The sequence below is a fragment of the Chinchilla lanigera genome, unplaced genomic scaffold, assembly GCF_000276665.1.
Source record: "Chinchilla lanigera isolate Chin_1 unplaced genomic scaffold, ChiLan1.0 scaffold00086, whole genome shotgun sequence".
In the NCBI taxonomy this organism is placed as follows: domain Eukaryota; kingdom Metazoa; phylum Chordata; class Mammalia; order Rodentia; family Chinchillidae; genus Chinchilla; species Chinchilla lanigera.
In genome coordinates this window covers 9,543,835-9,556,375 of record NW_004955487.1, presented here as the reverse complement: position 1 = coordinate 9,556,375, position 12,541 = coordinate 9,543,835, and the positions used below count along the sequence as shown (strand labels likewise).

Sequence of the window (12,541 nt, the reverse complement as noted above, 5' to 3'; positions counted from 1 at the left end):
CTGCCTCTCTCTCTCTCTCTCTCTCTCTCTCTGTCTCTCTGTCCTAAGACTATTTCTTTGTACCGAAGCTAGTTATTAGTTCTTAGGGTTAAAAATTGGTTGAGTTATTGCTGATGAAGCAGCATAATTATGGGGAAGTCTCCTGTCGAAACCAGGGGTCTGCACACATCTGTACCCTCTCCTGTCCCAATGACTAGGTGTCCTGGCCTCTCTGGTCCTTCCTCGATCTCCTTGTCTAATAAAGTTTCCCAAACATCTTCTGTTTTTCAGAATGTTTATGAAAGCCACAAAATCTTATAAAACATTTTCTACTCATGTATAAGAGGGTATTAATTTCAAATATTTTATCTATACCAAAGTTAAGATCTATACTAAGTCAGAAATAGCAGCCACCTTCATTATGGGGCAAATTCATCATAAAATAGATGCTAAGGAAATCTCTAGAATTGTCTGAAATTATCTAAATCATGATGGACACCCATAAGGTAAGTGAACAAAATGCAAGCTCTACACATGCTCTCTGCTCGGTGAATGGTATATCATTTCTTCACCCATCCCATCAAGCCTGCACTCGGGTCTTAACAAAGGAAGTTACTCTGACTATAGACCCTATAGCTTCTCTGTAAGAACAAGTCCAATTCTTTGTCTCTGTGATGAAGCCATTATTCTCTACAATCTTGGACAGCCAGAGGGACCTGCTATAAAATACTCAAGATTGATGGGCGGGGGTGATGTGCATGATGAGCTGGGCACTGAAGGGCAGAAGCAAGAATTTACTGTCCTCTGATTTCCCTCATTTTCACACTGAATTGCCGGTTCGATAGATTCAAGAGGAATTTCTGTCATGGTCTCTTCAGGAGCGCATTAGCCCGGCTCTGGCAGCCCAGGGTTGCTCTCCAGAGAGGATGCGGAGAGCAGCCCCTTCAAGCAGCAGAGCCCCCGTCGGCTGCTCTGCTGAAGAGGTGCCACGGCCACTGTCTTCTCTCTTGCAGGGAGTACCGGAGCAGGTTCACGAGTGAAGAGACGCTCATGTTCTGCATGAGGGTGATGGTGGGGGTTATCATCCTCTACGACCACGTGCACCCTGTGGGAGCCTTCTGCAAGACATCCAAGATCGACGTAAGAACAGCTGTGCAATGCCCTTTCTAGATAAGAGCCCTGTAGACCTTGTCCTTTTCCTCTGGCCTCCATACCCCCACTGGGAGTGGCCTCTCCAAGATGCAGTCCCCCTTTGTCCTGTGCTTGGGACAGAGGTACAGCCTCAAACACACAGCAGTAAGGCATAGCTGGAACATGTGTCCCTCATCCTAGTATAGCGAGCAGATCACCAGTCCCTTAGCAGCTCTCTGTCCCTCTATTAACCCAGTGTCCTGTGCTGATTTCACTCTCACATGTGTCCTAACAAGAAAAAAGTTGGGAGGTACTGGATTACAAGCACCATACGCAAACGTTACATCACCATTCAGTTTCCTCTCTTATAACTCCGTGTCTTTGCCCCACCCAGTCTCATGACTGTAAATAAGTGCATGTGATCCTTTCCCTCTGCTCAAAGGGCCCTTTCTCCTCCTGTCTGATGGGCAGATTTCTTTCATCCACTCTGCAATGTTATCTCATCCAGAAAAGCATTTCCTGTGCTCTGCATGGGTACAGACTTCCTTTTCCTCTGCTCCTCAGAGCACTCACAAGTTTGCATTTTCTGACCTTCCAACAAAGTCAAACTTTTTAGACAATGACAAGGACATAATTTGTATGTCTGCTGTCTCCTTCACTGTGTAGCACAGCATCTGGCAATTAGTGCATGACACTCAATAGTTGTTCTGTGGTGTTTTACTGAATGGATGGATGGATGGATGGATGGATGGATGGCTGGATGGAAACTATTGGCAAACCCATGATTTGGGTGCAGGTGCTATCCTGTCGACCTATGGGATAAAGCACATCTCCCATTAGCCCAGCACTTGCCTGCAGCACCAACTTCATAGTGCATAGCATGCATTACTTTAAAGCGGTGCAATGGCAGAATAGAACCTCTTGACCCTAACTTACTCTAACGTGGCTAAGGCTGGGTAGCACACTGCCTGCACTGGTACTGTCAAGAGCAAGTCTGCATGCCCAGAGAAGCCAAGGGTCTGAAGAGTGCAAAGAGGAGTGCAAGGAAGTTTATCAGTGAAAAATGTAACTTGGATTACACTCCTTGAAGTTCTGGGTGTTGAGCACAAAATGCTAAGAAAACTGCTGAGTTTGGCATAATTCTTCATAAAATCTTTGTGATTTTTATTTTAATTATATCCATTTGCCACAAAAGTGAATACTCAGTAATAAGTTTTTGAAATGTAGGAAATCAAATTGTAGAACATTAAATATATCTGTAATAATCTCACCTGCCATGTGACCGGTATTCACGTGAGCATATACCTGTCCACCCATCTGTGTGTGTATGTGTATGAATGTGTGTGCTTCACAAATTAAGCCCCAGCTCAACATGCTCTTAAAAAGCATTTCATTTCTACAGCAGTATATTTTGGACATCCTTTCACATGCTAAACTTATGTGACTGTGTTTTTGTGAGGCTTAAAATTTTTCCATACTATAGGTGGAGTATAAATAGATCGATACTCGAGAGATCTTCACCTTCCATTGCCATTTATTAATTTCTCACACAGTCAGCAATTAAAAATTCACTGGGTGCGATTATGCCTCATACCCTAACTTTTGAAAAGCTTGGCTTTCTGTATCATTTATAGTCTTTCCATCGAGGTGCACAGTGCTAACCTTCACAGGCAGTCTTGATGAAGTCTGTCTGCTCGCAGAGGTGCATAGTAAGGCTTGTCCTCTGAGCTTTGCATGTGGCTCTAAGAAAGGGTCAGGGTCACTGCACAGTGCATGTGTGAGATGGGTCATTTTCTTTGATGATGGGCCATTTTCTTTGACGTGCATCCTCCAGGCACGGTCTGCTTGTGAGCCACAGTTACGGGCACTGGGTTTATAAGTCCCAAGGGCTGCAACATCAGCTGCAAAGAAGAAAATGTGTCTGTGAGGCCCTGAGAGAGGTGCCCTGATTTGCAGAATAGATGTGCAGCAAGCTCTGCACACCCAGGTGAGGGAGAGACAGGCTGCTTAGGGCAGAGACAGTGTGAAATTTGACGAGGTCCTTGAAGAAGGTGTAGGGTTTTTCTAAATGGACAGAGGGAAGGAATAGTACTGCAGTAGAAGGAATCCCCAGAGGGAGAAAGCACCCACAGGGGTCAGCTGTCTAGAGAGCAGATCTTGGGTGCGCGGAAAGGTGGGTAGTTTAGGTGAGGTGCTGTTTTCAAATGAGTTCCTTAACATTTTATGAAACGAGCCCATGTGGAACCAATTTTTAACACTTGTCCCAGTTTGTGCTTCACCCATAATTTCAGCACTTACTTCCTCTGGACACCTGAAACATGGCCAGCCACAAACCAAATGTTTTCCTTCACCAACAAACCTGTTTCCCCTCCTGAGTTCCAGCTCAGGTGTTTCTCCCACAGAGTCTGGCTCAGAAGCCTAGAGCTCTCATCCTTGGTCCTAGGAGCTGTGTCCTCCCTCTTCTGCACCCTCCTGTGTCATGAGTCAGCCAGAGCCTTACCCCACCCCCATTCTGCAGGTCCCTCACCCTGGCTGGTCTTACTGGTCCTCCTCCTCCTCTGTTTCTTCCTGTCCTTTTCATATCAGCCACATTTCTGGAATGTTTAACACCTGTCAAGGGTGTTTTGTAGAAGAAAAAGCCCCTAATTTCCTAATGTGTTTCTAAATTGATGCTGGGTCTGGCACCAACCATGTCTCTGACAGTGTCTTATATTCATACCCACAGCTTTAAGTACCCTGAAATAGAACTAGACATTCAGTCTCTTCCCACATCCATGTCTACGGTCCCTCGCGGGTGCGTTACAGCCACACTTAGCACAGCATGATAATGAGCTGTCTGTTTCCTTCCTCTCACTGCTCTGTAAGCTCTAATAGAAGGGGGACCACATCTCTGCCTCTCTGATATCATCTCTAGCCTGGAATGGTGCCTAGCTGCTTGCTCAGTCTCCCCCATCCTGGAACACAGCAGACAGTACTGCCTGACCTTGACATTCTTTCTTAATGAGCCTATAAGTGCCCACCAAATGCCTTGACTGCTTGCACAATTTATAGATTGTGTTAGGTCTTTATAATCAAACTTTTGACATCCCAGAAATACAGCCACCGAAAAACTTTACAAGCAACCATTATAAAAGAGTCCCTAGCCCTAAGCAAATCTGGTACATACCCTGTATGAACATCTGAGCTTAAATTGAATGATTATCTTCTTTGAAGAAAGATTCTTGCTTTGCTAAAAAACACTACAGCATATATATAAGGTGATGTGATCTCTATGAATTTAATTTTCATGTACTGCTCAAATTACAACTATTCCAAGGGCACAGAAAGCTAAGAAACTTGTCTAAATTCATGCAAATACTAATCAAGCCAACAGATGAAATCTAGATGTTCGGCCTCTGTGAGGTTCAGATCTTTGCAGCTGTTCTTCCCCAGTCTTGTGGGAACTGATAAAGGCACAGATCTGCACCTCCAAGTGCTCCTGGGCTAGTGAGGGAGACAACTTAATTTGGGCAATGACTCTGCAAGGGGTCTGATAAATACCAGAGTGACACTGGGACAGCAGAGAGGTGATGGTTACTCTCTACCTGAGAGGTCAGAAGAAGCCCCTGGAGTAGGTGGACTTCAGCTGAGACCTAAGCAGAAGTGGTAAGAATTTCCCAAACATCTGGAGAAGGAAAGCATCGTGGGCAGAGGGAAGCATAAAGTTATCAGGTTTGTAAGACATTTAGTGAATCTTAACTAAGCACCGAGCAGAGGGCTTCGCATCCTTGCACTTGGCTTGAAGTAAGTGACAAGGAGATCCAAGTTTCCAGTGTTCGTCCCCAAAAGGAACATGTACAATGATGGGATGGCCTGGAAGTCCGGGGTGGTCATGGTGCACAGCCAGAGCTACAGCTGCTCAGCCTGAAGGGAAGGTGAGGCTGGTTCATCTCTGTGGGCAGAAATGCTGTGCCACTGTGGACGGTGTTAGGACAGAGACAGTGACGGGGACAGAGCTACCCCAGTATTCAGACTGTTCTTTCTCTTCCAGATGAAGGGCTGCATAAAGGTTCTGAAGGAGCAGGCCCCAGACAGCGTGGAGGGACTGCTGAACGCCCTCAGGTGAGGCTCCCTTCAGATCTGTTGCAAATGTCCATGTGGCAGGAACCGAGAGCCAGAGCACCATGCTTGACTGCTTATACATTTGAACATATCTGTAGATTTCCCAGTGACCTCCAAGGCCGGCACCACTTTTACCATTCCCTGTTTACAGATGGGAGAAATTGAGGTTGAAAGAAGTCAAATAACTAGCTAAACAATGCAGAGGAGAGGGCCAAGCTAGGACCTACAGCAGGACTGACCCTCAGCCACATGGCCTGAGGCTCCATGGAAGTTTCTCTTCCACCCTTCTCTTTTTTTTTTTTTTTTTTTTTGGTTTTTCTCCGGTACTGGGAACTGAACTCACAACCTTGCGCTTGCCAGGCAGGCGCTTTTGGCCACTGAGCTAAATCCCCAGCCCCTCTTCCACCCTTCTAGCGTGGTCCCCAAACCCAGCTGCACACACAGAGGGAGGATGTGGGCAGCTTCAGGAAGCACTAGAGCTCATCTCCGCCCCAGACCGTGTGCATCACGGGGTGAGACATCTGGTTTGTGTTTGCTGGTGCGTGGCTTGTGTTTGTTTGCAAGCCTGACTGCCAGCTTCCTGGGTAGTTCTTGTGTGCAGCCACTAGAATGTAGAAGCCTGCTGGGCACCACAGGCCATCTAAGTCTGGCTGGCTATGGCTTTCTGTAGCCCCTCACTGCTAACAGCCCTCTTGCCCTGAAAATAAAACCTGTGCGGAAAATAATCAGCCTGGAAAACTAGAGCTAAAAAACGCCAGCCCCATCAGTCTGTCCTGGCCTCACCTGCCTCACAGAGCAGCACTGAACCAGGGAGCAGAGACGGCACGTGAGCCGAGGGCGGGCTGACATGGAGGCGGTGCCCAGCGCCTCCACTCCTGCACAGATGCGCTTGCTCTTCCCACCCTGAGCGGAGGGTTCTTGGTTTTCAGCAGTAAACACATCTCCAGGAAGTTGTTGACTCATGCTTCTGGGTAAATCATCCCAACCCTGGGTGGCATTCTGGAAGGGCTGGGGTGCCTGCTGTCTTACTCCTAAATTTCCCTCCACCTTACCACTAACATGTAGGAAGCAGCCAGTGAGTCTTCGCAGAAGATAAGGACACTCAGTTCTAGCCTGTCTCATTCAGTGATGCATGAGCTGTCTCCAATCCTAGACACTGCAGTTGGCGCTGGGGGCCTGAGGTGCCAAGCGTTCATCCTGCCAAAATGTAATACCATGACAGCATCATCGTTTAAACCCAGGGCCTTCGCAGTCAACTGCATCCCCAGGCCTTTTTCATTTTTTTAAATTTTGAGACAAAGTCATGCTTAAGTCACTGAACTGCCCAGGCTGGGCTGGATGTTAGAATTTTCCTGCCTCAGCCTCCCAGAGTGCTGAGATTATAGAGTATGCTGCTATGCCAGCTGAGAGCACCTCAAATTCTACAAGTTATCCAAGGTATTTCCTGCTAGAAAAAAAACCTTTTTCACATCAGGTTGGATTTCCACACACAGTAAGAAGACTGACTTCTGAATTTCTCAAACTAAAAGTTTCATTCAATCAGGCAGAACCTGCTTGAGGGTCCGTGCTGTGTTGGGCACACAATGAAAGGAAAGAGCTTTCCAGGCAGTTGCCCTGCATTCAAGTCTAAAGGCACAAGTTGTTTCTCAGTCAGTCAGCTTTGGGATCTGGAGTGGTCATGTGACCTCTCTGAATCTGTTTCCTCTCCTGTGAAACCAAGGCAGTTACTTCACCTTCGTGATTCAAGTGGAAACTTCCAGGGGGCGCCTAGGCATGGTCATGGGTTTATTACATGTTACATCATCACTTTCCTTTGCACAAGGACTACTTTTAGCTTATGAGTGTGTGTTTGTGATGTGTAATGAATATGTTCATGGTGGGGAATTGGTGCACATCTTGATCCTTTTTACTTCCCCTTTCTGACCCCTCCAACCATCTCCCCCTTTCTGGGATGGGGAGGGGATCACAATTTCTACATCAAGTTAATGGGAGCCTGTGGATCACACCATTGTTTTTTGGTTTGTTCACCGGCATTTGTGCCCACTAGTGGTGAGGATAAGTATGCAGTGAGGATAAGTACTGCCACACAAGCAGAGAACATAAACTTTTGAGTTTTGGGAAATCCATGTACTGAAATTTGTGACTCAGCATGGCTTGCCTTGATGGTAAGATTATGCACTCAAGCTGAGCATGGTGGTGCACACCTGTAAGTCCAGCACTATGGAAGACTAAGGCAGGGGAATTGCCAACTTGAGCCCAACCTGGACAATTTAGTGACTTAATGAGACCTTATCTCAAAATAAAAATAAAAAAATAAGAACAGGGGATGTGAAGGCCCCGGGTTCAGTCCCCGGTACTGAGTGTGGCTCTTTGTCTAAAGCAAGCCCTCATGTTTGGTTTGTAAGTTTTGTTTGCAGATGGGTGGCAGTCACTTGGGATGCTTTTGCACAGGTCTGCTGAACCACTGACCTCCCTTTCTCTCCCTCCCTCCCTCCCCATTCAGGTTCACTACAAAGCACTTGAATGATGAGTCAACTTCCAAACAGATTCGAGCAATGCTACAGTAGGAGCCCTGCTTTGAGAAGAGGATCTGTGTGCTGACCTCAGAAGATGTATATGTTTACATAATTTAATACAGATTGATGTTCATACTTGTGTATTTACACAACCGTTTCCTTCTCGTCCCTGAAATATATGGACCTTAATTTGTACCCTGACTGACTCAGCCCAGCAGAGTATAAATTGACTTGAGAGCTTTACCTTCAATGTCTGAAAGAAAACCCCTCTCCCAAGCCAGATTTGGAGACTTTGACCTTGTCCTGGAGTCTTCAATGATACCTGTAACAATCAGAAATCCCTAATAGTTTGTGGTAGTGTTTTAATTCTGGCTGTACGTATTATCCCTCCGGGAGCATAGTTCATAGAAACACAAAGTGTCTCGATTTCCTGAGTCAGCTCAACTACAAGAGATGCAACTGACAGAAACAGAAGGCAAGAAAGGGAAATGCATGTGGAGGATACCAGTGCTCCGAGTTCCACACGCCCCACTGTCCTCCGCCTGCAGACCGAGAGCGCGACCTTTCCGTCTGTGCATGTTGTACTAATCAATGTCTCTCCTTCTGGCTGAGTCTCTTCTGTCCCTCCAAGGCACCCTTTTACTTCTGCAAGAGGAAAAGCGCCTGTGTTTTAGTCAGTTAGTGAAAGAAGCAGGGATAGATGGATGGGTTCTTGCAGCTGAACTGACTTGAGGACAGGGATTTTTTAGAGCATTTGAGAGAGAGAGAGGGAGAGAGAGAGGGTGTCAGTGTAGGCATCTTCCAGTTTCACCCTCCACCTACAGAGGTGAGGAATGGAGCTTGGCTTTGAGACCTGACCTCCAGCTAGCTACCTGCAAATGCTGGACACCTGCCCCGCCCCGCATTGTCCCTGTCCTCTGTGGGCCATGCCTGTGGGAACAAAGGTCAAGGGCAATACATTAGTTACCAGAAAACTGGGCTTAGAGAAACAACACCCACATTTCCTGGTTCCCTGTTGTGAAAATGCAACTCTACCCTACCCCTGCAGAGCTGCTGGTGGGCACGGTGTGAAAGCCAGGATCTAAGTATCTGGGTGTAGTCCCTGCCCTATAACAATTCACAGTGTGATCTTGAGAAATCCCCTTGGCTCTCCACATTGCACCTTATCCATCTATAAAATGGGCGACTAAAACAGACAATCTCTAAAAGCCCTATAAGGCTGGTAGCCAATAAAGCTGACTCTACCCATTCGCCTTTGTGAGTAGATTCTAAGAAACACTGCCCACCTGCCGAGATGCCTTCAGCTATTTCTGTGTGTAGACTGAGTTCAGCTAGAATGTGATCTTGGAAACTGTTTTGTCTGACAAGGGAGGACGAGGCCCCACGATGTGGTCACACGGGATGGCTACGAGGTGGGACCAGAACCCAAGATGCTTCCCTCCTGAATCCACGTGCTTCCTTCTTCACCATATGGCCTGGAAGTACTACTATGGGATGGAACTGAGCCCCTGTAGGGAAATCTTAAGATGGACCTAATGACTGCTTGCTCATTTCTGTTGGAAAGGAAGAGTTGCCCCGCTGTCATGGTTCCGGAGGCTGGGTCTGGCCGTGTTTGTGGCATTCCAAGGAGTAAGCGGGAAGATTGCCAGCCAGCATTCCCTTGAGTCCTCCAGGAGAAGGGAATAAATACTTTTTTGTTTGGTTTTGTTTTCCTGTCAAGTGACAGGAAAGAGCACTGGTCTAGATGCAAATTATCAGCCAACAGGGAGAGGAAAGGGCCTTTCCTTGGAGGTTGAAAGCTGGATGAGTACAGCTGCTTAGAAGGAGGTTCACTCTTCAGAACAGAAAAATGCTAGATGGCTGCCAGGACACTTTCAAACCTGCGAATTCTGAAACCGTAGAGGAAACCAGAATGTACGGCGATGCAGTGTTAGCAGACTCATTCAGTGTTCAGCTTAACAGTTGTTCTGGTTGGCATCCACTTACCATGCCTGGCCAACAACTGCCCAGCCTGGGAGAATGGAATATACAATGTTTATTTACCACCTTTGGGTCCATTTTCTTTTCTCTCCAAAAGGAGATAAAGGTGTAAAGGGAAGAAAGGACTTGCCAGTCACCACTGGGCTCTTGAACACAGCCCAAGGGACTTTAACTCAAGCCATGTATCTATATCACAGCTGCCTCTCAGCTGGTTCAGTGAGAAAGTGTTAGGGATTATCTGTCACATGATATATATAAATGTATAAATAGTTCAGCACATTTATAATTTTTAATTAGACTTTCTATCAAATGGGACCAAACATATGTGTGAGGCTGCTAGGTCTGCTTCCATTTAGCCAGCTACCTTGTCCCCAAGCTGGGATTCAGCCAGACGTGCATTCTGATGAGCCCAGGGTCTCTGCTGTTGCCTGTGAGTCCTGGTAGGGCAGGTTGTGTGTCTGTGATCACCAGCCGGGAATGGGCGGACGTCTGCTCCCAGCTGTGGGAGACACTGTCTCTTAACACTGTCCTCCAGGCATCTAGGATCCTCGGACAATCAGCTTTTCATGCTGCCTGCACACGGGTCCGAGAGTCATGGGTGGTTTAGGGGAAGGTGCTCGCGACAGTGTCAGTGTTGATGTTAACTGTATTTCATATTTGATGTCTCATAGTTTTCAAATAAATAGTTGTTTTCCATGACTCAGATATTTATTTTTGGGCAAGCAGCAAGGTGAAAATTATGTTTCTCAGATACATAACTACTTTGGTACTCTAACACTGCTCAGAAGCCTTTCAGTGCCACTAGGCATTAAAGGTAAAAACTCAGGTGGAAATGGGTGCTTTGAATTGTGCTGGCCCATTAGGGCTGGAATAGTAACCAACAACCAAAAAGATCTTGGGTATTATCTAGTTGTGGTTAATACCGTGCTTCACTGACATTTGTTCTTAGTCCTAATGGGTGTGTCAAGACAATGGTAAACACAGATGTTTGATACATTGTTCCAGGTAAATAAAAATAATTTCATGCTTCCTCAAAAGCAAAATAAAGCCTGCTCAATCTTGGGCTCCAGCTGCACAGTAGGGTTCGGGGACTTCTCATTCAATATCTCATCTTACACACCTACAGACTTTTCTGGATGTTAATAATTAACATTGGGGTTTTATCTCCAAAAGCCTCAACCTATAGAACACAATCTCCCTGCATAGGTAAAGGCTATCGCACACCCAAAGTTGTTTTAAAGCTATCATGTGTTTTTTTCAGAAGTCATGGTCATTTCTTTGGCCTGATTTGCCTTGCTTTTTATACAGACTTCTTGAGTGTGAAGTGAAGAATTAAAGTTTGGTTTATGCACATATTCAAGATACCCCCGTATTTTGATAGGCCGTTCAAGGGTAAGTGGCTAATGGCACATGGTGGTTCGCCCTCTTAGATATTTTCTAGACCTGCCTTCAAGAAATCACGCCAGCTGCTCTTCACTTTTCTGCATCTCATTCTCTCCAAATACCGCATGGAATTTCCAAAACGTGTTCCTCTGCTACCATCTGTCTCTTACTCATTTCAGCATAGATTCTTCATTATATATATAAAAAAAAATAAACAGAGACATGATTGATATCTAGAGTAACACAAGACCTACTAAATACTCTTTTGTCCTTTCTTTTGAGGGCAGTAGCACCTTGTGGACTTGGCAAGATCTCCAAAAGTCCTATTTCACTGAAGTACATTTTCCAGAGAGTGTAAGCACAAAAACAATTAACTCTTCAATCCTAAATCTTTCCTGGAGCATTTTAAACTCATGTACTTCCAATGCTCATCCCTTGAAACTGATTGTTCCGAAGAGCAGTCTTTCCTAGTGCCCTGTAGAAAGACAGACACAGTCCTTAGCATGATTTGGAGGCATGAAGGGGTGGGAAAGTTCCTGTAAGGTGACAAGTAGACAAAAGCTAAAAGGAGTGAGGAGGAAAAGAGTGTGTGTGTGTGTGTGTGTGTGTGTGTGTGTGTGCGCGCGTGTGCGCGCGCACCTCATTAAAGGGTGTCAAGCCAAGAGCCGTGCAAAATGAACAGAATGTGTAGAACTGAAGAGTGTGGGTCCAAATACCTTTCATGCTAGCGGGAGAGATGGTTATAATTAAGGATTATCTTGAAAAAATGGGGATAAGAAGATCATCTGGCCACACTCATAAAACCTGGTAGGTATTTTCAATCTCGAGTCACACCTAACTTTGTCTTCGCTTTAACAATGAGTAAATAAAATGTCTAAGGGTTTGCTTTTTGAATCCTCCATGTTATATTTGGCTACCACAATATAAGTAATTTTGATCAGTTTCTTTAAACTGTTCATATTAGTGAAATACATTAATCTATCCAAATTCTGGTGGGAACTGGTCTAGTACCTCACTGATGTGACCCACCCAGTAACCCTTACTAAGTGAACAGAGGGAGACCTTACTGCTCCTGTCTCAGCTCAAATGTCATCCCCCAGGGGAGAGGGCTTTGTTGGCCCTGTCTTAACAAATCCTTGATGTGTATGTCTTCTGCTTGTTTGTCTTATACAAACTTTGAAAATCATATAGCTGGTGGAAATTCATGTTCTGAAAATGTGTTCTACAAAATGCCTCCATAGAATGCCCTCTGAAATGGGGGTCTCATGTGTGGATGGTTCTTGTAGCTTCTTAAAGCCTGCTCTCTGTGAAATCATATAGTTTTCCCCATCGAACCTCACAGTTCCAGGTACCTTCTCCCCTCTGCTTGTGCTTTCTGCTTATTTTTAAAGTTTTCTCAAAACAAGTTTGTTTTGAGTTGGGGCTGTATTTTATTAACCACTTCTAAACTA

At 45.6% G+C, this 12,541-nt stretch overlaps 1 protein-coding gene across 3 annotated transcripts in view; it reads left to right on the top strand.

The window, feature by feature from the left end:
• Fam49a (family with sequence similarity 49, member A) overlaps window positions 1-10,737 on the top strand; it is a 90,545-nt gene extending 79,808 nt beyond the window's left edge. For all 3 annotated transcript variants that reach the window (XM_005404447.2, XM_013504374.1, XM_005404449.2), the window contains 3 exons: window positions 993-1,119; window positions 5,141-5,211; window positions 7,715-10,737. In XM_005404447.2, coding sequence (XP_005404504.1) covers window positions 993-1,119; window positions 5,141-5,211; window positions 7,715-7,778 — 262 coding nt within the window. In that variant the 3' untranslated portion in view covers window positions 7,779-10,737. The remainder of the gene's footprint in view (window positions 1-992; window positions 1,120-5,140; window positions 5,212-7,714) is intronic.
• The last annotated feature ends 1,804 nt before the right edge of the window (window positions 10,738-12,541 follow it).